Source organism: Euleptes europaea, chromosome 16, assembly GCF_029931775.1.
Source record: "Euleptes europaea isolate rEulEur1 chromosome 16, rEulEur1.hap1, whole genome shotgun sequence".
Lineage (NCBI taxonomy): Eukaryota > Metazoa > Chordata > Lepidosauria > Squamata > Sphaerodactylidae > Euleptes > Euleptes europaea.
In genome coordinates this window covers 33,872,417-33,895,884 of record NC_079327.1, presented here as the reverse complement: position 1 = coordinate 33,895,884, position 23,468 = coordinate 33,872,417, and the positions used below count along the sequence as shown (strand labels likewise).

The window sequence follows — 23,468 nt, the reverse complement described above, 5'->3', positions numbered from 1 at the left end:
ATAATTCAATATTTTTCAGTCTCTGGCTGCTCAAGTTTGCTTTGGGTACAGCTGCTTAAGAACCATGGAATCCAATCACTACTGGCCAGCAGCCATCACCAGGAAATGACAGTTTAACTGTCTTCTAAAATCTACCTGAAGTTCCATCCAAGAAAAGCAAGATGATCCTCATAGTACTAAAACTCAGGATTAAGGTGACTGAGGAAAATAAAAATAAAGTACTTCGTCACAAAATGAATAATTCGTTTATGGAACCCACTACTGTAAAATGTATCAGTGGCTACACCTTAGAACACCTTAAGAAAGAAGTAGACAAATTAATGAAAGCCAAGCAAGATCCATTGGCCATTAAGCAAAATGGAACCTCTATGTTTAGTGTCAGTATGTATCTGAGAAGAAGAAGCTGTGGGGGGGGGGATGAGGTAATAGCAGGCTATGGCTGCAATCCTAAGAGCTTTTCTTGTGAGTAAGCCCCATTGAATAACATGGACCTTACTTTCAAGTAAACCTACCTGGGATTGCTCCCCAAAGCAAACTCTGTGGCTGTCAGTCAGCTGACCAGGGATCTAGGACCTGCCTCGGAGTTTGTGTTCTATATTTTTCTTTTCCCTCTTTTGTTTAGTTGTTTAAATTATATCTTTCTGTAAGGCACTTTGGGTTCCCAGTGGGGAGAAAAAAGGTAAAGGTAGTCCCCTGTGCAAGCACCGGGTCATTACTGACCCATGGGGTGACATCACATCCCGACGTTTACTAGGCAGACTGTGTTTATGGGGTGGTTTGCCATTGCCTTCCCCAGTCATCTCCCCTTTACCCCCAGCAAGCTGGGGACTCATTTTACCGACCTCGGAAGGATGGAAGGCTGAGTCAACCTTGAGCCGGCTGCCTGAAACCGACTTCTGTCGAGATCGAACTCAGGTCGTGAGAAGAACTTTTGACTGCAGCACTGCAGCTTACCACTCTGTGCCACAGGGCAAGTGGCATATAAATGCCTGAACAAATAAGCAAGCCTTTGTGGCACCCTTGTAATACAGACACTTTTTAAAATTTAATACATTTATTTACCTAGGAGTGCCAGCTTGGTATAGCGGTTAAAGTGTCGGACTAGGATCTAGGAAACCCAGGTTCGAATCCCCACTCTGCCATGAAAGGTTGCTGGGTGACCTTGGGCCAGTAACACACTCTCAGCCTCGACCTCAAGTATTTGGATGGGACACCTCCAAGGAATACCAGGGACCTGATGTGGAGGCAGGCAATGGCAAACAATCTCTGAACGTCTCTTGGCTTAAAAATCCTACTGGGTTACCTTAAGTTAGCTGTAACATGACAGCAACAAAACAAAAAAATTACCTTGACACCCCAGGAAGATTGCCATTTTAAAATGGGATAGGACAGAACAACAAACAGTAGCAACTTTCTTAGGCCATTTGTTATCTTCTTAGGAGTCCATGGTATGAAATCCCTGGTCCTCCTTGCCTTCCCCCTCAAGACACTTTCATTAGCCCTGACCAAAATGGGGGAGTGGGCTGCCTCAGTTAGTTCCTTTCAGACCACTGGCGACTCCTTCAGGAATACATTCTAAAACTAAAGTTATGGTGGGTGTTTTCTTGTAACACCTGTTTTAACTATTTTCCATGAGATTTCTTTTCAATATTAGAATGAGTAAAAAGGTTATTTCTCCATGTTCAGATTTCTTCCAATAATAGTGCTTTAATCCTGGATCTCATAAAATGGATGTGTGCTTAAAATTGTATGGCACCATAATCAAGATGAAATCGTACACCTTTGTTCAGTGGGTTATTGGGGGGAGGTCTAAGATCATGCTAGACTACTTCTATAAAAATAAGAAGTCAATTATAAATTAACCAAACTTGTTTTTATATAGAAGCATGGATTTTTAAAAGTGTTAAGGACAGTTCATATACTACTGGCATAGCATGATAATAAATTGCATGAGGTGGGGCATCACAACACTCTAGTAATTTCCACAGGAAGGAGTGACACCAGTCACCCAATTCTCATGATTCCTTCCCACAGACCACAGGGTAGTGATCAGCTTTATGTGGCCCTGTCTTCAACACTCTCATTAAAATGTTCACAGGAGAAGCACCCCTGCACTGCATTGCACTTTAAATAGAGATTAACACCATTTTAAATGGAGCCTTTTGCCTTACTGAAATTATTTCATGACTCATTCTTTTGGCCATGATCATCTGCATACTAAAGTATGTACATATACTATATACTGAATAAAATAATTGCAGTCGATGCTTGCTAGCTATTTAAAATATTGTTTATTGTTATCTGAAGATATGCAGAATGTTACCCGTAATCACTGGTTGTAATGTTATCTGTCATGAGACACCGGTAATCATGCTAAGCTATTACTGAACTATTTGAACCCCAGCAGAAAGTTTCTCACACGTTGGCTACCAAACTGCCAGGAGACAAACTCTAAGCATGGTTTTGGAAGCAAGAACCGCCAAGGTCAATAGGACTTACTTCCTAGGAAGAGCGTTCAGGACTGCAGCTTCAGGATATCAGTTGTACTTCACCAAAAGGGGACCGACAAGATCAGCAGTTGTGACTGGGCCATGAAGGCTGAGGCACAGCTGCTCGGCTTGTGGTGCTCGGCTGAAGGCAGTACAAGATACCTGAAAGCCACAAGCACAAAGGTGTGCTTGAAGTAGACATTCAATCCACCCAAAGAGAAAGAGAGTCACTATCTGATTTCCTTCTGGCATCTGCAACTCAGCAACTAAAGGAAGCAATTGCTCAGAATTAACTGTGTGTGCAAAATGGGATGTTTAACCTGTTTCAACAGACAGCAGTGTGGCCAAAAAACAAATCATGCAGCACTATAGCCGAATTTTGGCGCATATGTTTCACATAGCAAAACTAGAGTAGCACACAAAGAGTAGTGGATTGTCATTCTCTGTTAATTTGTCTTAATAAAGTATGACATGTTTTCATTATTGCACATCTTTTCCCCCTTTATTATTTTCATTTCCATGGATTTCAACAGGAAGCATACTTTCAGCTGTATTTTTCACCCCATCCAATTGAAATGAAATGCTCAAGGGATTGTACTCACTACCAAAATCCTGGCAGAAAGCAATGCTTCCTTGTTTTATGCATGTGTAAAGTGCCATCAAGTCACAGCTGACTTACGGCAACCCAGTGGGATTTTCAAGGCATGAGACTAAGAACCCTTTCAGGTTACTGTTCTAAACTGGATATCATCCGCTGTTAGCCCATTTCCCAGTAAGGCGATGCAGAGATGGGTGTTCACACAGCTCATTTCAATCAGTCTATGAGCCATCTCTAAAGCGCCCTGGCCACATCAAACAGTGCCACTATTGTTTTCCCACCTTTTTTGGTAGCACGTTCTTTTTCGGTGGCACATTCTTTATCAGGTTTTTTTAAAAACATTCTATGAGCTGCAGGCATATCAATGGTGCCATTATGATGCTGTAGCACTATAGCGCTATAGCACTCATTTTAGAATGTTCTAAAAAAGCCAAAAAAGAACACACTGCCAAAAAACAGTAGCAGTCCTTTCAGAAGCACGCCAGACAGTTCAAACAGCACACTGGAGCAATTCAGAAGCACAAGGAAAAACTGAAAACGGGAGAAAGCAATTTTCATAAAAAGCAGCAGAGCCCTGCGGTGCTGACAGGATGCAAGCTGCTTAGTCTGAACAGGTTTAAAAAAATCTGTTAGCTGGGAGCCAAATTGGCTGTGTCTGAATTGACACAAAAAAATCTATTAGCAACTCACTCCTCAACCGGATTACAAGGGAAGTTTAAAAGGTCCTAACAGAAGAGATTGCCTTCCTCTGCATAGTGACCATGGTGTATTCCTTGGTGGTCTCCTATCCAAGTACTAGCCAGGACCGACCCTGCTTAGCTTCTGAGATCTGATGAAAACAGGCTAGCCTGGGCCATCCAAGTCAGGGTTCCTCATTTTGTAGACAATTAAAATTCTCACTGGGCACAGGGAGATATCACTTCACTTTCTTCAAGTATCTCCTCTCCTTTCAAGCTGAAGTCTGAACTGGGTTAGACAGAGCATTTACTATATCCCCCTGACTTCCCACCTGGGCTGCTATCATAATATTGCCCAGACCGTTACAAACCCACCTGTTGCCCCCCAGTAATGCTACAGTACACAATGAGCCTTTCCTTTTGCAGTCTCTTAATTTCATTTTCCTTCCTAAATACAAAATTAATTTTTATATTAGCAATATAAATCCAAAAGCTTTGTCTAAGGCCTTAATAGACTGCAATGAAGCTGGACTGGATCCAGAATCTCAGATCTGACAGTTTGCAGCCTCAATTCCACCCACAGCCCTAGATCTGTTGCTACCACCACTGTTACACTAATCCTGGGTCCCCACTGCCATTTTAAACTTTAGAGGCAGCAGAGTCAAAATGCCTCTAGCCTTAATTTACACACCAAACTTGTATTGTTCATTCAATACACAGCCTAGAAATTGCTTTCTAGCAGGTTATAATGCAATCAATATTCTTTATTATTATTTCTCAGAGCATCCTTTTAGGAAATACACTGTAAATAGCCTCAAAACGAGCAAGGAAAGAACAATCAAGGAAAAAACGATCACTCCCATGCGTTTGCTACTGTAAAAGGCTCTCGCAATAGCAATTCCGCCCCCCCGCCCCCCAGTCGCTCCTGGAACTTTTCAATTGGCTAGGGATGATGTCATAATCACTACTATAACGGAAGATAAATGCACAAGACTAATTGTGTCCTTTTAATGTGTAAATTCAGTCTAATAAAGGCACAAGACACAGCACACAAAGCATTTCAAGGAGATTACTGCACTTCTGGGGTGATTAAATCCGCTCAGTGGTTCAGTCATTACGAAAAAGGGCATGGGCATAATTTTCAGAGCAGCGGCAGGTCTTGGTCCAGCTATTGAAATGTGAACTGGATGGCTAGGGAGAGGGGAAGGCAGCCTTCCCGCTCACAATGGAACCCAGCAGAGAGGCTCTGTTCCCTGTAAGCAATCATTACACCACCACTGAATCAAAATTAAAAAGGATTAGAAAGTTGTCCCTCCTAGAGATTTCACAGTACTAAGTGAAGGAACTTCGGGTAAAGAAAAGCCAGTACTTCCATAAAAGGGAAAATAAAGGGGGGTTGGTGGAGGGGGGGTGCAATCCTGCTTAGCTTGTTCATTTTGATTCAGGATCTGCACTGCATTTACAGTGGATTTGGAGTCATAAATGCCAAGTTCAATCCTACGTGCTTTGGGGACTTGCTTTTTGCCCACATTCCACTGCAATCCACAAGACCAAGCAGCAGCACCCTCTCAAATAGTCATCATGCAAAAAATTCAAGCTGTAAGGGCCATAGAGGGGTGTGTTTGAGGACTGTTCCAACTTTATGGAACTCCCTTCTGGGGAGGGGAAACTGTCCAAAGTACTAGTGTACCCAAAAGTCAAAATGGTGCCCTCACCTCTGGACAAGAGCTCTTTTTAAACACACACACTCATACACATACACAGGTCAAGACTATGGAGGCAAGAAAGTGGATGCTCCTTCTGGAAAGCCCAATGCAATTGCTTCATGTAACTTTCTGATAAGGCCAGACTACAAAGAACTTTTCCACTTCCGTTTGGCTGGATAGACTGTGGCAAACAGTTGGCCATTTTAAATTATTTTAGGTTTAGATTTGTTTTAATCTTTTGTTTAACAATGTACTATTGCCCACCCTAAATGTGGAAGATAAAGCAAGACAAGGACTGCTCATTGCCAAAACAGTTTCAGTATATAGCCTGAGTCACTCACTTTCGCAATTTAAGAACATTAGAACATTTTCCTGTTCTAAGCATAATATACAGAGCACAGCTGTGAGCTCACAAGCTACAAAATCTGGCAAATGCAATCTTAAGAAACAAACGTCTCCACTGGATTAGTGAATGCCCTCTTAATGAGGGGCACACAACTTTCCTTAAGTCAAAACCTGGCTTGACCTTTGCTCGCTGCATTGCAGCCAGATGCAATTAAGGCACACCAGTTTCTATAATTATGACACTACCTTTAGCTCCCTCCTCTAGATTAAGGCTCCATTTATTGGTGGCTAGCTAGAGGCAGCCATCCAGTATGAGAACAAATAACTTTCCATCCCAAATTCTTATTGAACGAGGGTTGACAACCTCCAGCTGTTGGCTGGAGATCTTCCAGAATTACAACTGGTCTCCAGCCAACAGAGATCAGTTCTCGTGGAGAAAATGGCTGCTTTAGAAGTTAATCTCTATGGCATTACACCCTGCTGAAGTTTGGCCCCTCCCCAAACCCCACCATCCCCAGACTCCACCTCCAAAATCTCAACCCAGAGCTGGCAAGCCAATATTGAACACATCTGTGTATTTCACAAAAGTTGGTTTAGCCCCATAGGAAAAAGCATCTACTTCCATAGACAGCCCATGGGGTTCGATCCAGTGGTAAATTTCCACTAACAGAAACTGAGTAATTTTCACTGATTTCCCTGATCTCGCAGCAGACCCCTATCTGCCCCTCATGTTCTGTTGGTTCCCCCAACAGCAGCATTTGGGAGAGTGGTTCAGATAGCGGTGTCAGGGTGAGGAGAGAAATTCCTGCCAGGTTGACCACAATCCCTTCTGTCAGTAGAAACTTCCACTGAATCCAACCTGTATCTTGCAGATTATTATTTTTCCATTGATTGGTAAGCCAGCCAATGCTGCAGGGGTGGGGGCTTGTTGTTTTTGTCTTACCTAAAGGCAGCTTCCCTTTCAGTTTCATCGCATTCTGGGTGGTCAAGCTTGTCTCATCCTCATTCCAACTTGCTGACGTTTCTGTCATATCTACACAGTCAGTTCTTTCAGCAAACGCATGGAACCTGAAACAATTTTTTTCAACATGTATCTGGTTATTTCAGCTGATGATCTGATACAAGAACCAGTATTATATTATATGCTTTGACTATACACCATGCTTTTCTCTGCAATGCAGAATTTTTTTTTTTTAGCATATTCTTAACAGATGGCTATCAAAACTAAATTGTCTGGACAAGTCAAGATTTAGTATGAGCCTGTGATCATGTTTACAGACCACAACTGGCTCACCTACACGGCAAACCTAGATCATATTTATACTGCCTTAACTGTCATTGCTTTCCCCCACAGAATTTTGGGAAGTGTCGTTCAATGAGGTATAGGAATTCTGTATTGGGATACTTTCTAGCATTGCCTACCCCTGAACTACTGTTCCCAGACACCACTGGGAAGAAACAAGCCATTAATCAGTATAAACTATTAATCTGTGTAATTTGGACTCAAACTGAAATAGCCAAACACAACATTGTGGCATAGGGTTGCCAGTTCTAGGTTGGGGAATACCCAGATATTTTAGGGGTGGAGCCTGAGGAGGGTAGTGTTTGGAGAGGGGAGGGATTTCAGTGGGGTATAATGCCATAGAGTCCACCTTCCAAAGCAGCCATTTTCTCCAGGTGAACTGATCTGTTGCCTGGAGGTCAGCTGTAATAGCTGGAGATCTCCAGCCACCACCTGGAGGCTGGCAACCCTACTGTGGCCTAATAATTATTCCAGGAGCTATCATTTTTCTGTTATCTTTTGGTTGTAACCCAGCATTTTAGGTACTATTATACAGCCACCACCTCAAAAGAAGACTACTTGGCCATTCCCTGCTGCAAACCGTTTGCTATCTGTGCAAACAGGCTGAACAAAACGAGACACGGAGTATTTGCAAGGATTCATACATCCACTCACAAAATAGATTTATGAAACTGAGAAACATTATATATTACATTTACCTCATACCTGCCATGGGTCAGATTACTAAGCTCCTTTAAGAAAGTAATCGTTTCTTCTTCCTTGGCATTAAGAGACACTGTATGGATTGGGCATGAGCTCCTTGAGATCTTCTGCAGGAACAAGTTCTTCATGCATTCAGGCAAATCACCCACAACAAAATAGTACACCACTTCTATCTGTAACAGACAAGTCATTCAAGTAATTAAGGAGGGAAAATAGCCCTGCAATCAAAAACTCTATATTCACAGTTGCTAAGACGTACGCACACACACAAATAAAATACACACATCTGTAATGGCTGACAAGCAAAAATTTGGGGAAGTTCACAATGGTTTCTGGTACAGAACACAAAAACAACTGGACACCACAATTCATATGCTAAAAATAAGGCAAAGTTTCTGAAGTGGCACTTTGGGTCACAGACAGTGGACACAAAAACCCAATCAGTTTCAACATAGAGACTATTACTGGTTAGAAGAAGAAGAGTTGGTTTTTATATGCCAACTTTCTCTACCACAAGGGAGACTCAAACCGGCTTACAATGACCTTCCCCTCCCCACAACAGACACCCTGTGAGGTGGGTGGGGCTGAGAGAATGTGACTCGCCCAAGGTCACCCAGTTGGCTTCATGTGGAGGAGAGGGGAAACAAATCCAGTTCACCAGATTAGCCGCCGCCACTCATGTGGAGGAGTGGGGAATCAAACCCGTTTCTCCAGATCAGACTCCACCACTCCAAACCACTGCTCTTAACCACTACACCACATTGGCTGTCCAGTTTCACCATAAGTGTAAATTTGTGTATTGAATCTGAGTTTGGTATTTGAGAATCTAATATGGTCATACCCAAGCAGAATATAATACGTTATATAGCACAAGATTCCCCATGTTAATAATACTGCTGTGCCTTCATGAACAATCTCATCCCCTTTCCTGTGCTGCAGTACAGTAGAACAGAGGCTCACAGGGAACAGACAGATGAGTGAATCCTATATTCTCCACCAGTCAGAAATCTTCTACACTGTCACTAGCTGTTTGGGATGCATTTTAACATACAGCAGTGATGAAACATAAAAAAATGAACCTGCTAATGTGGCTGGCTTTTCCCCTTTGGTGTAAATTTGAGATACTTTGATATCAGAAGTGCTATGATTTCAAAGACTGCTATATATACACTAAAATTAGCTATCTTCAATTATTTCTCAATCAGAACAAATTCTGGTCATTTGCAAAGTGTACCAACTTCATAATTGATCAGATATCACTTGCAGCTCGGGCTACTTCCCAAATTGTTTTCATCTAAATTTCTCCTGAGATTTCAGAATTCCAAATTACCTTGTCTTTTTCCTAAACAGAACGGATGCATTTGAAATTCTACATTGTTCCAATTTTTAATAATTTTTTTGTTGTTGCCAGAGAGGCATGTTTCCTTATCAACTACCATTAAAATTTTCACTTGCGTGTTTCTTGGATACATCACCATACATAGCAAAAGGCCTCTTTCTATAACAATATTAATATGAGCAGTCTGAAGAGGTATACTTGATGTTATCAGGCGTAATATTTCCGACATTCCTTAATGTCATGGAAAAGCTCCCCCCACCCCTCGCAATTACTTCGTGGGAAGTCAAATGCAAAGCTTCAGCTTTCTGAATGCGATATTGATATGTACATATGATATTGGTAAGTACCAGTCTGCGTATCAACTTGAAAGGAATTCCTTCTAAATAACCCACCGGAATTTTGTTTAGCCCCTTCATAATTCATCACCATAAAACTTGCAATCCAGTTCTCACGGGGTATTCTTAGACATAATTGAAGACTTCTGGAAATGTGCAGAAGATTACCGTATCGTCACACACTGCCTCCAAGATAGCTTCAATGGGGCCTGTGTGGCAAACAGCGGGCAGGTGGTCCAGGGTACGGACCCACTCGACAGCAGCCTTAATGGAACACTCGCTCACAGGAACAGCTTTCTCCTGCCACTTCACAGGATCTTCGGTAGCCCTGAAACATATAGGAGCCAAAATATTCAGGGGAAATGCCAAACTGGCTTGCAGTGCAGCACTTGTGAACCGATATGAGGAAACTATGCATGACTTCCCACCTACTAGGTTTTACCTGGGAATTCTTTGGGTTGGGGGGAGGCCTTATGCAGTGTCTTAGATAGACATATGTAAGACACTGACTCCCTGTCTCCTATTCTTTTGGACCACCATTTTTATGATCCCCCAAGAAGAAACCTAATAAAACCCATAGTTTTGAACTTCTCACCAAATAATACGAAAATACTTTACAAACTATTAGCTGATAAGGATCCTGAGATAACCAAAAACGTGGCAAAGTTTTTGATGATAGTAGTCAACCGATGGGAATCTAGTCGGAAGTAGAATCACAACATTACGGAATGATTTATTTTAATTTTATTTTACTCTAACTTTTATCCTTTTATATACTGCAGATTGTACTATGCCAATAAAGGTATCTGAAATTTGAAAAATTTGATAGACATATGATCTGGGTACCAAATGCCCAGAAAAATGTCCACAGCCTTTCTCAGAAAAACCACTTTGATCAGCATTCAGTGATACAGTACAACTCCTCCCCGCCCCCGCCTAGCAGCTGTCTGTGAGAAAAGGAGAGGGCTTTTAGCACCCACCACTGATCAAAGAACTATGTGCTAAAGGCTTAGGAGCTGTCACAACAGGATGGGCCCAAAGATGTCTTGGATGGCCACAAAGAGTAGAATCAGGATTGGAAGGCAAGGCCTTAACCATCACCACCCTCCCAAAACTAAACCCGTGCAATGACCTCCTCATCCCTCTTTTGCTCCTATTCAACTCAAGGCTAGGAAATACTCCTCAAGAGGTTACATTTGACATAGGGGGATTCCAGCTGCTGATCTCTACCGTAAGTCAAAATGAATGTTTTCATCCATATTTTTGTTTGCTCAGAGAGCCACAGCTCTCCAGCTGTAGAAAATGATCCACATGAAGCAACCTTGGTGGCCAGATGGGGTAGAAAGGCAGGATACAAATTGTATGAGTAAATAATGCTCAAATGACATGTTTTATTGAACTAGATTTTGTGGAGGTGTCATCTTGCATTTTATTCATCCACTACCATTTTTAATTTTGAAAATATCTGAAAATGGTTTGTCAGGTTATGCACCATACCAGATATTAATAGGACATCTTTCTTTTGACTGCCAGTTTCTGAGGACTTGTTTTCAAATTGGGATAATGTCAATTAGAATGTGCATGTCCCATACAAAAAAGCAATAGATGATGCACTATAAGTAATGAAAGAGGAATACTCCAACAAAGGGGTAAATACACATTAAAAATGCTACAAATCAGAACATGTGTAGCAACACTCTACAATGGATTTGTGCAGTCACAGCCAATTCATATTTTACCCATAGAATTTAAATGCAACAAATACCTGACTTGAAGCAGCAGATTTTTTTATGCAGTTCTGAATGGTGCATGCAGTTAAATTTCCCCAAAACAAACATTAAACCAACAACTGGGGAAGTGTCTCTCAAATCCCTTTCATTGTGAGGAACACCTAACTATTTAAGAGCCACTCATAATTGATGCTGCCATAGAAATATTTTTGCCATTCAACCTTTTTTTCCCCTGAATTAACTTTCAGTCTCATTGGAATCAATGAGCACAGGCTTAATGGATCAACTTGTGCATGTACAAATCAGTGGTCCTTTTGACCCAGTACTGTCAGTCCTCTCTGGTAATGGGTTTCAAACCCAGCTCCAGGGTCTTGCTGCTGGAGAAGCTGAGATTCAGATTCAGAGTGACACCTCTGATCACTGAGCTATAACCCAAACACAAATCAAGATGAGTATATTTTCTTACAGGCCAAATCAATAACCATTAAAATTTCCAGGTTTGATATTGCATACAGAATGGTTACGTGCAGAATGTATTTATGGCCAGCTAGAGAGAACCACTCTATACATACTAAGTGCTGTCAAGTCACAGTCGACTGAGTGAAGATCGTTTGTCATTGCCTTTCTCTGAGGAGCCTTCCATGGTAGTCTCCCATCCAAGTACCAACCCTGCTTAGCTGCCAACATCTGATGAGATCAGATTGTACCATGCTGTCTTGTCTCCAGTTACTCTATACCCAGAAACTTTCCCCCTTAACTCAAGAGAAATTCTTTTCCTGCAGGGCCAGTTTCTAGCAGGCATTCTATGTTTCTGCTGCCTAAGGCAGAGAAAGAACACAGGAGATTACTTTTTAGCTCTTATTCCATAACCATTTTGAACTTCAGTTGCATTAGCTGGGATGGGTTGGGGCCATGCCTCAGTGGTAGAACATTTCCTTTCACATAGAAGGTCCTGGGTTCAGTCCTCATTATCTCCAGTTAAAAGGATCAGATAGTAGGTGATGCGAAAGGCCTCCATCTGAGACCCTGGAGTGTTGCTACCTATCAGAGTAGATGATACTGACCAGTGGTCTGACTCAGTAGAAGGCACCTGTATCAGAATTCTTGGTATCCTTCATCCTAGCTGAATAAAAAAAATTAGCTAATGAGAGGGAACCAGTGTGGAACACCCACTTCTGAAAATTAAAATGCCAAGTAAAACTTTGTTGAAAATAATATAACACTTACAAGCAAATCTTTGTCACTTGGAGAAGACTGGCAGCATTTTCTGAAGTTCCTAATTAGCAGGAGATCATCCCGCCAAAACATAATGAGCACTGCCGTTACAGCCTTGCATCAGAAACAGTATTGTAGACCAAGTACAATTATGCCCACTTAGCCTTTTGATGCCCTTACAATATAGCCTTGGAAGCTGAATCAGTGCCAGACTCTTATCAGACTGTTTTCATTTTTATAAATAAAGACGATCACATTGACAAAGCACGGGAAATAAACTGTGTTCCTCTTACTTACCGAATGAGATTAAATTTGGCTATTTGGGCCACTTGCTGTGCGAGGACCATGCAAAGCGCCTCACAACTCAGATTAAACTCAGCTCGAGAAGAAACACCAACATCCAGAACTACAGTAAGGGACTGTTCCTGGATCACTCCAAATATTTGCCGGCTTTCTGTGGTCAGCCATTCCATTCTTTGTTTATACAAGTCAATAGCTACGGTAAGGCAATCCACAAAATGAACGAGAAGGTCTTTTGTGGCTGTCAGCTACAGGTAAATAAAAATAGGGAGATGATACGAATTCCAAAATAGTGAGCACTGGGGTGAGAGATGTAGCAGCTGCATAAATTTTGGTTTCTTCACACCATTTAAAGATGCAGTCATTAAGAGGTGGCATAGCTCCCATGGGGGTGGTCTCTACCTTTAAATGTTAATGTGGATCATTTGTACTTGGGGAAAACTGGAGCCAATATTATACAGGGAGCATTTGTTAACAAGTATGAAAATAGTGGACATGCATTTGTGGGCAGTAACTCTGCATAAGTCTGGTGCTGTGATTTACAAGCACCTCCTCTTGCTCCCACTACACAATCACCAAAAGTGACCAAGGAATGCCCTTGTGAAAATACCGACAGGAAAACCAGTTTCTAGACTACAATTTCATTTCCATAGCTTTAATGGGTTAATCAAAAGAGGGGAAAGTTCTCTGTTTAAAAATAATGTCAGTAGCTCTTTATTGGATTATTTAAATGTTGGATCAAAACTGAACTCTTTCATGTGACATCTCACCATCCCCCCACCCGCAAGACTCTTTACTGTTGCATCCTTTGACAGTTTAGAAGGTGGATATTCCAAGTCAACATGGCAGCCAGAATTATGCAAGCAGAAGTCGCAATTTACAGAACGCACACAGCCATTTTCTCATTATAGGCAGATGGCAGGCATTACTGTATTCCATCCACTTCATTCTGTCAACAGGATTTGTTTTTCAAAAAGTAATAAACTTTATTACTTCATCTAATTACGAATCCATCACACTTACATTATACCGCTTTCCATCTTGTGCTTTTGTGTACTGACGATACATCTTGTTTGAATATCGAGAAGCCACAGTTTTCCCCAAGATGGACACATAATCTAGAATATAAATATAGTTACTTGTGCCATTTTCTTTACCCAGTATTCTTCTTGCAGCCCAGTCCTCTGCATCTGTACTCAGAAATGTCCCATTGTTGTCAAGCCTGCAATCCTATGCATGTTTATCCTGAGGGTAGATGCCATTGAAACCCAAAGAAGAAGAAGAGTTGGCTTTTATTTGTCGACTGTCTCTACCACTTAAGGGAGAATCAAACCAGCTTACAATCACCTTCCCTCCCCCCCCCCCACAACAGACACCCTGTGAGGTAGGTGGGGCTGAGAGCTGTGACTAGCCTAAGGTCACCTAGCTGGCCTTAGGAGTGGGAAAACCAACCTGATTCACCAGATTAGCATCTGCCGCTCATGTGGAGGAGTGGGGAATCAAGCCCGGTTCTCCAGATCAGAGTCCACCACTCTTAACCACTACACCACACTGGGTTTCCTTCCGATTAAATTTGCAGAGGACAAGAGAGAAGAGGGCTTGCATCTCATGTGATGGATTGTTCTTGTCAAGTATAACTACGGTTTGCTAAGAGCCAGAAACAAAAGCTTTTTCAAGCCTTTGTTACTTCAGAAAAATGAGAGTGATACTATCTTGGTGAGCACATACCTTTAAAAGGGGAGAAAACATATTTAACTGGATCCTAGTCTTGTTTATGCAACTGCTTCTTCAGAATGACCAATGCCTGGACTTATTTCAACACTGGCTCTGTTTGTCAGAACATTTAGAAGCCCAAACTGAATCCCAACAAGAAGACTCCTGAATAACCAGGGATTACTTTTTCACAGTAGAAATATTAAGCTTCTGATTCAAATGGCTTAGATAAACACATTCTACCTTAACACGGTCAGAAAATGTGAGTGTATCTAAATCATAGGTACAATTGTCAGATTCCCCAGCATCTCAGACCCTTAGATTCATTGGGTGGGGTGTTACGAGGACATATTGAATATTATGAACAACAATACTTCCACACAACACTAGTAATTGAACCATATGGCATCAGTGAATGTGTCTTTATCAGTGAATGTGTCTATATATGCCCATGTGACTTTGAAGAGAAACGTTGTTCACCCCATCAAAAAAATTAATTAAAAAACATGGAAAATTACTGATAGGTTACTCAGATATAGTGATAGCTGGCTTTGGATTAAGCTCCTGTTTCTCAATTGAGGCTCACTTGCTCAATGATGTCCATAAGATTCCAAAAGCTTTACGCTCCACAGTGTTGCATCTTATCACAGTGGCTGTAATTGTGCTTGCAAGACACTGGAAGCGAGAACAGGCTGTTTGGCACGAGCCCTTGCCCTGAGGAAACACTGCCGGCAAGGCCGCGCCAGCGCCCGAGCCTTACACTGCTATGCTGCTCCCCAGAGCCAGCGTAAGTGGCCCAGGACCGGCATTAGCACCAATTTAGTCAGCGCAAGTGGCACTAAACAACAGCAAAGGGGTCACACCGGCCCCTATTTCCTTTCGGGGGGCTCCTTGTGGATTGCTCTGTGCTCTGATTTGGAAACCTGTGTTATAGAAGCACAGTATTGGATTTTTTTTTGTTATGTTGTTACTGTTTTCTTCGTACTCTTCTCTGTAAGTAAATAAATAAAAACATGGAGATTAACTGTGTGCTAAACATAAAATATAGTTTGGCAGTTAGCGCCAGATCATCGTTTCCTATCACTAGTTTACATGTGCAGTAGTTACCACAAGCAGGCATGCATACAGTAAGAAGCCACTGTGGGTAGACTAACTGAGGATTCTGGGCTCTGAATCTGCCATCTTGAGAATAAGCCCAAAAACCTGAGCCTCGGGGCCAAAGCCTGAAACCTGATTATAAGGAAATAGGATCTGAACAAAGATGTGCAAGTTTGCAAATAGCCATTCACTTCTTAAGAATTGCCTTCAGGCAGTCAGGTAGGGAATTTCTGGTAAACTGGAAAAGGGCTGGTCCGTTTTTGTTTTTTTTATGACATCAGCAAGCCACTCATGGCCAATGTATTTGTGCATTTGGTCAGGTGTGCTCAGAAGCTTTCTTTGTGGACTAGTAACTTCTGAACACTTCATATGCAAGACTGTGCAATCAGAAGCCAAGATATGGTCAAAAGAGCCAAAACGACTGAACCGCCACCTGGTACTAAACTGCAGAACTAAAGGTGGAGATTCATGTCATTTCTTTCTGTTGCTCTCTTCTCAGCTAACCCAAAGAGATAACAGTGATGGCACTGCAAAACATACTGGGGGGTGGGGAGGGGAGCTGAAGACCATCCAAAAAGCCAGCTTCTGTGCTGCATGCCATACCTTCCCTGTGCTGAAATCCAATTTGGGATAAAATCTGAGAAAAGGTCAACTTGTTCCTCTTGAGTCCATGAAGACGAAGCCATTTAGTGGAAGAGATGAGCTGTTGCACATCCATGTCCCAACGAATGCCATTATCCCTCCATCCTTTTTCTTCAATGTTCTTCTTGTAGGCAATGAGTGGCTCACGTTGTTCAGGGGGACCTTTATGTTTCCCATCAAGCTTCACCTCTGTAAAGGGAAAATATTGTAATTGAAATTGAAACCCCTTCCTTTCCCAAATAATTATCTCCCCCATATCTTTTCCACAGTGCTTTGTTGTTCTTACAATGCACTATTGAAACAGATTCTGAAAACAAACTGGTTTCATGTCTACTTTGATGACTTTCTCTTCCTCCTTCTCTCGGTTAATGTACAAAAAATGACTGCAAACTTTTCAGCCTATGTAGATTGAAGATGGGATTGAAATTAGTCTGAGACCTTTACTTCAGTTATAGTATGCCTTTTCCTCTGAGACTCAAAATGAATCAAAAAATTAGAAGACAATGCAAAAAAAAAATTTTTTAATATAATACATGCCATAAACGATGACGTAATTGACGTAACAGTTAGAATCCTACTCCCTTTATAAAAGAGCCCTCTTGAAAAGTTTCATTTTACACTTCCTGAAAAAATATGTGTGGGAGAAGCATTCCTGGCCTCATCAGGCAGGCCATTACACTTCCAGCTTACATTTTTCTTAACCCCAACTCCATTCAAGACCAGATAAACCCCAGAGCTTCTTGCTTTCCTCCAGAACCATGCCTTGACATTTTTAACACTTATTATGAATGACTGCCTCCTTGAACGATTTCAGATAGGAGTTAATGATACTACAAAGAGGAAACCTCACTTTCCCGACACATGACACTAGATGGTGTTGGGTTGAAGCTGACTGCAGTAGCAATGAATGCACTTCTACTTGAGGTAAAAAGGGGCTCCCCTCCTAGATTTGGCTGCTCTGGCCATGCTGATCCATGCAGTTTCAAGGCTGGATTACTGCAACAGATTCCGTGTGGGGCCGTCCTTAAAAATGATTCAGAATCTTCACTTGGTACAAAATAGGGCAGCCGACCTGTTGATCAGAACCCACAGGTGGGGGGCATATTACTCCCATCCTGAAACAGCTCCACTGGTTACTCACTGGCTTCATAGCCCAGCACCAGAGTACTGGTATTGTCCTTTCAAGCCCTGTATGACCTGGGATCTTTATCTCCCAGTATGATATGCCACTGCAGGAGCTCTCAAAGTTGCCTCCTACTGGAGCTTTCTATCAAAGTCAGGCTCACTCTGGCTCTTTGGAATGGTTTGCCAGAACAGATGAGGAGCCCCCCCCCCCACATTTGCCCAATTCCACTGGAAATGTAAGGTCATCCTCTTCAGGTAAGACTCTGATGAGTGGTGGATTATATTTGTCCTGGGTCTGAGGGCTGTTGCGGATGTTTTAAACATTGTGAATTCTTCAATCTTAACTTGTTGCTGCCCTTGGAAGCTGACTTTCTGTGAGACTCATTCTTTAACATAAGGTAAAGGTCCCCTGTGCAAGCACCGAGTCATTCCTGACCCATGGGGTGACGAAACATCCTGACGTTTCCTAGGCAGACATGGTTTACGGAGTGGTTTGCCAGTGCCTTCCCCAGTCATCTTCCCTTTACCCCCAGCAAGCTGGGTACGCATTTGACCAACCTTGGAAGGATGGGAGGCCGAGTCAACCTTGAGCCGGCTACCTGAAACTGACTCCCGTTGGGATCAAACTCAGGTCGTGAGCAGAGCTTGGACTGTAGTACTGCAGCTTACCACTCTATTCTTTAACAGTCCCGTTTAATTATCCCTTCCTTTCCTCAGCTGCTTGCCTACTCTGCCCATCTTTTCCCTCAAGCCTCTTTCCTCTCCCCAGCTTTTCTCTTTCCAATCCAAAACCCACACTGCTTGCTTCCTTCATTCTGTCAGCCTCCAGACTGCCTCCCCCTTTGTTTTTTTCTCTCACTCAGGACCTCATCCCATACCATTTATTTTCCTTCAGCCAAGAGGGTTTCCTAAGGAAACTTTAGAACTAGTTGCTAACAGTTTGGAGAAAACATGTCATGTCCCTTCAACAGAGGTGTCATGTGTGGAAATGGGTTATAGAAGCTTTTCATGACACAAAGGTAAATAGCATCCCATTAAGGCTCTGTTAAAGGGCCCCCGTGGTGCAGAGTGGTAAGCTGCTGTACTGCAGTCCAAGCTCTGCTCACGACCTGAGTTCGATCCCGACGGAAGTCGGTTTCAGGTAGCTGGCTCAAGGTTGACTCGGCCTTCCATCCTTCTGAGGTCGGTCAAATGAGGACCCAGCTTGCTGGGGGCAAAGGGAAGATGACTGGGGAAGGCACTGGCAAACCACCCCGCAAACAAAGTCTGCCTAGGAAACGTCGGGATGTGACGTCGCCCCATGGGTCAGGAATGACCCGGTGCTTGCACAGGGGACCTTTACCTTTTTAAAGAGGCAAGTCTTCTTGCTGCAGGCTGTTTAGAAAGGCAAAGGGATGACTGATGAATTTTAGAGTTGGTGGGCTTGCAGTAGGGGGTGCAATTATTTTAGGTATGTGCTCCTCAGCAACACACCTGCATTTTCCTTGTATGTATGCACATACTTTTGAGCACACCTCTCTTTTTCGTCTCTCTGAATAATCAGTCACCGCTACTCCCAGTTCATCAGATCAGTAGTTAACGTTCTCTGGAACTTTTCTGGCAGAAAAGTGCTACTGAATATACCCAGAATCCATTTCCCTCTTCACTACTGAATAATCAGAACTATGGCTTGAGGATGAAGCCAGCAGAAAACCGAATTCAAGCTGAAAGTTGAGGTATTTTGAGGGTTAAGGTAGCACAAGAACAAAACACTAACAACATACACAGCAACACATTTATCAAATAAAGAAATGTTTGCTATGTACTTTTTTTTTGCTTGACTGACTCATATGATTTAGATCTACACATTTTATTTAATTCTGCATGTCAGGAAACCTCCTGTTTCAGACTGTTCCCACACAATTCTTCCTTAAGGCCTTTGAGAAGTTTTAACCCTAAACAAATTGGCATTTTTTTCTTCACAGACGATGTAACTCAAAAAAAATTGGATGCTGGCATTCAGACTTCAGTTGAAAAGTTCATGAACATGCCATGATATCACTACAGCCCAGCCAGTGTTGGCTTTTTCAATGCTTCAGGTACAGGGCATAAAATAACATAACTAGTACTGTTTATTTTATCAAGTGTGGTTGTTACTAAGCAGCAAATTGAGTATGATGTGGGAAATCTTTGATCAGACTCTCCCCCTTTTCTTTTTTAGCTAAAATCAGCTGCAAGGAATGGAGGACACCACGGGCATGGGGCTTTAACCCTTTCACCTGAATCCGTTTCCTCTTGCCTATATACACTCAAAGAATTGGTGTTTGTGAAACCTGGAAGATAACATAGCAGCTGCAAATGTGCATAGTGAAACAGGAGGCTTTTTAAAATTAATATATGAAGCTGCCTTATACAGAGTAAGATCAATATCCATCTATAGGGCTGCCAACCTCCAGGTACTAGCTGGAGATCTCCTGCTATTACAACTGATCTCCAGCTGATAGAGATCAGTTCCCCTGGAAAAAATGGCCACTTTGGCAATTGGACTCTATGTCACTGAAGTTCCTCCTCTCTCCAAACCCCGCCCTCATCAGGCTCCACCCCCAAAACCTCCCACCGGTGGCAAAGAGGGACCTGACAACCCTATACCATCCACCTGACTGGCACCAACTCTTCAGGGAGGGAGAGAGACCTCTCCCATCTCATCTCCTTTTAACTAAAGATGCCAAGAACTGAACCCAAGACCTTCTGCATGGAAAGCATGTGCTCTACCATTGAGATATAGCCTGTCTCCTGATCTTGGGTCTTATACTGCACAAGTAGTTTGGCTCTAATATTATGTTCTTGGGGGGGGGGGATATCCCAAATAGTGAGGACAGCTGCTTGTGTATTTGGGAGATGTTATGCCTGTATTTATTTACATAGATTTTTATCCAGCCATTCACTCCAATGTCAGGGAGTTCTCCCCTCCTCCATTTTATCCTCACGATAACCCTATGAGGTAGCTTAGGCTGAGAGAAAGTGACTGACTCAAGATCACCTAGCAAACTTTAATGACAGAGCAGATATTTGAACCTGGGTCTCCTAGATCCCAATTCAACACACTAACCATTATACCATGCTGGCTCACTGCAGAAGGATAATAAATAGCATCAAAACAAAAAGATTATTTTGTTGCACATTACTTAATGATACATCACCACTATAAAATACTCACGTTCACTCCAGGCAGTCCGTTTACCCACATTGCCAGTCATTCTGATCACACTGATTTCTTGTTTCTTTTTACATTCCTCTTAAAATATGAAGAATAGGAGATTATTTTAATTTGCTGATACCTCCCAAAGCTGTATTCAGAGCCAGTCTCAACAGTTTAGGCACTGGAAAAACAAAAGTCAGGTCCAACCGGATATGAAGCGGAAACATTGATCTATAAAGGCATTGTGATCTTGATCCCCCTCCCACAGCCACCTCTATCAACATCAATGAGAATACTCACAGGTCATGCTCCCCTTTAAGCAGCATAAATACCTAAATAAGAAAGGAAGGAGTAGAAAAATTAACTCAAGTAGTTAACAGAAACTTCTCATAGCACATGCACTGATAAGCAATTATAACCACACAATCTCTTTGTGTTAAAGCAATTGTCTACTTCTTTGTCCTAAACTGATGGGCAGCAGATTCAGGCCAGACAAAAGAAAGTATGGCTTCTGAAAAGGGGATCTGACCGATTCATGGAGAGTTGCTGCTACCCATGGTGACTAAAGGGAACTCCATATTCAGAGGCAATAAGCAGTAAACCTCTGAATATGTTCCCTTTAGTCAACGCATCAGAAGGTGGTTCTTCTCCCTGGGAGAACTGTGTTCATTACAGAGAGCCATTCTACAAAGAGTGACGTTAACTGGAGTTTTGGGGCGAAAACGCACGGTCACTTTATCCTCCTTTAATCTCTTTTTTAGCCAGGATCGAACGCAGGTTCGGCAAAACGCATGCGTTCTATCCTGGCTGAATCCGGGCTGAAACAGGGATTAAAGGAGGATAAAGCGACCATGAGTTTTCGCCCTGCGTTTGTTCACTGCAACGCAGTGTTAATTGAAAGTGTTTGATCTCTGAAAGACACAGAGCTGCCTCTCTTTAAGCAGGCAATTTTGCTGAATCACCAAGGTCCAGAGTCCTTGCACTTCTGTCACTTGATGATGTTTGGATTGGTATGATGAAATTAATCCTTTAATCTAGATCCGCGTAGCACAATAGTAACTTGAGCAACTTTAAACAAGGGAAATAGAATGAAAAGGCTGCTGACACCAAGACTAGTAAGCTCTTCAAAATGTCTTATGTGTATACATTTTAGTCTTGTACAAACATTCGCAGTTTGGCTGTCTACAATAGCAACCAATACACTGCGCATGTTGTCTCCTGGGAAATAAAACCTTATCTCTAACCAAGAACCTCTGCCACTCATTGAACAGAGAGAGGGGCTGGGATTCTAGCTCAAATCCTGCCTCAATGCACTGACTTCACTTTTCAAAATCCCTACGCAAAGGCCACAGCCATATGAGAATGTATATGGAGCATTTTGTACTAAATAAAATTTTGGTTGTAACTATAAATGACCTTACATCCTACAGTTCCATTTGGGCGTGTGTAAAGTGCCGTCAAGTCGCAGCCGACTTATGGGGACTCCTTATAGGGTTTTCAAAGCCTCCCTCTGCATAGCAAGCCTGGTATTTCTTGGTGGTCTCCCATCCAAATTCTAACCAGGGCTGACCAGACTTAGCTTTCAAGATGTGACAAGATCAGGCTAGCCTGGGCCATTCCAGGCCAGGGCTACAGTTCTATTTTACTTCTAACTAAATGGCTTTGGCCAGTCCTCTCTCTCAGCCTCAATACTCCATTTGTGAAATGCAAAGAACAGGACCTATGAAAAGCAAAGAAATAAATGAATTGGGATAGGATAGTTTACATATGAAAGGGTGCTAAGGTTTCCAGGGTTATTCAAAGAAGTGAAAATCCACCAGAAAGTGCCAAAGACAGCTCTACCATTACCTGAAACTCTAGCATTATATGAAGACAACTTCTTCATGATAAACTAAATTCACCTATGGATGGATAGATGGATGGGTGATCTTACAATTCATCAAATGCAGAAGTCCTGGGTGGTGGATGTAAATGCTACATTATTTTGACAGCTGTTCAGAGGTTTCAATAGAAACTCTTTCTTTTCTTTTTGGCTTCAGAATGCAAATTCCACACCAGCTGTATATTTTTTTACATGAACTGTTTAGGCAATTTTACAGTATATGGGGAGGGGGAGACATAATGCTTATTTTTTTAAAACCCATCGAACAATCAGAAAACCGAAAAGAAAACTCCGTGCAGATTGCTAAAAGGCCAAACAGGTTAGAAAAATAACAATGAAAAAAAATTCTCTTTATACCCAACATTTTAAAACACGCTCTAGGCAAGTTCAGAAAGAGGTAACGAAGGCAGCCTTTCTCTTTCATTTGAGTGAACACATAAGCATGTCACTCAAGCCTTGGCTTGCCGTGAGGTCTGCAGTTGTAACACTTACAGCCATCTGTGCTGGGAACCATATCCCGTCTTATAAATGCATGGACTTTGCGGGAAGCTTAGGAGCTTAAGGATTCAAGGCGAGAAACTGGCAAGAGTCCAGCCCAAACACTGTGAAACTTGGGAGGTTGCCTACATATAGCGTTTTGCATTTCACGGGGGGTGGTGGTTAGGGTTCGTTTTCACATATAGACTTAAACTATTTTAACTTGCTAAAAGAAAACTATCCACTATAAACATATTGTCCTCTCTAATCTATCATAGGGGTAGGAACAGATCTAAAGTTTACCCAGTTCAACCCTCTTCCCTAAGGCTAGGTCGTCTATGCGTTCAAATATGTTGACTTGACAACACAAATCAACAGCGCTTCACACATTACTCCAAAAGAGAATGTGACCAGAACTGGATTACTTCCTACCACTGTCAGCAGGTTTCCATTTCTACCCACCCCAGCAACTTGCCTACTAGGAAAAGCCAGCCTGAGGCTATGGCCTTCACTAGCCTTGACTGTCATCTGAGACGAATGTGGGTGAGCTGGTAAGAAACGCTGGGATATGTATTTGGTAACTTACACACCACCTTTCTGCCATTGCAGAACAT

General features: G+C 42.2%; 1 protein-coding gene across 1 annotated transcript in view; it reads right to left on the bottom strand.

The window, feature by feature from the left end:
- Nucleotides 1-20,553, bottom strand: part of VWA3B (von Willebrand factor A domain containing 3B) — an 82,872-nt gene extending 62,319 nt beyond the window's left edge. Inside the window, exons 1-7 of the mRNA XM_056862166.1 lie at nt 20,514-20,553; nt 16,154-16,381; nt 13,763-13,857; nt 12,737-12,987; nt 9,663-9,822; nt 7,824-7,993; nt 6,759-6,883 (exon numbers count right to left, since the gene is read on the bottom strand). Of these exons, the coding sequence (XP_056718144.1) occupies nt 6,759-6,883; nt 7,824-7,993; nt 9,663-9,822; nt 12,737-12,987; nt 13,763-13,857; nt 16,154-16,381; nt 20,514-20,553 (1,069 nt within the window). The remainder of the gene's footprint in view (nt 1-6,758; nt 6,884-7,823; nt 7,994-9,662; nt 9,823-12,736; nt 12,988-13,762; nt 13,858-16,153; nt 16,382-20,513) is intronic.
- Between the last annotated feature and the right edge of the window lie 2,915 nt (nt 20,554-23,468).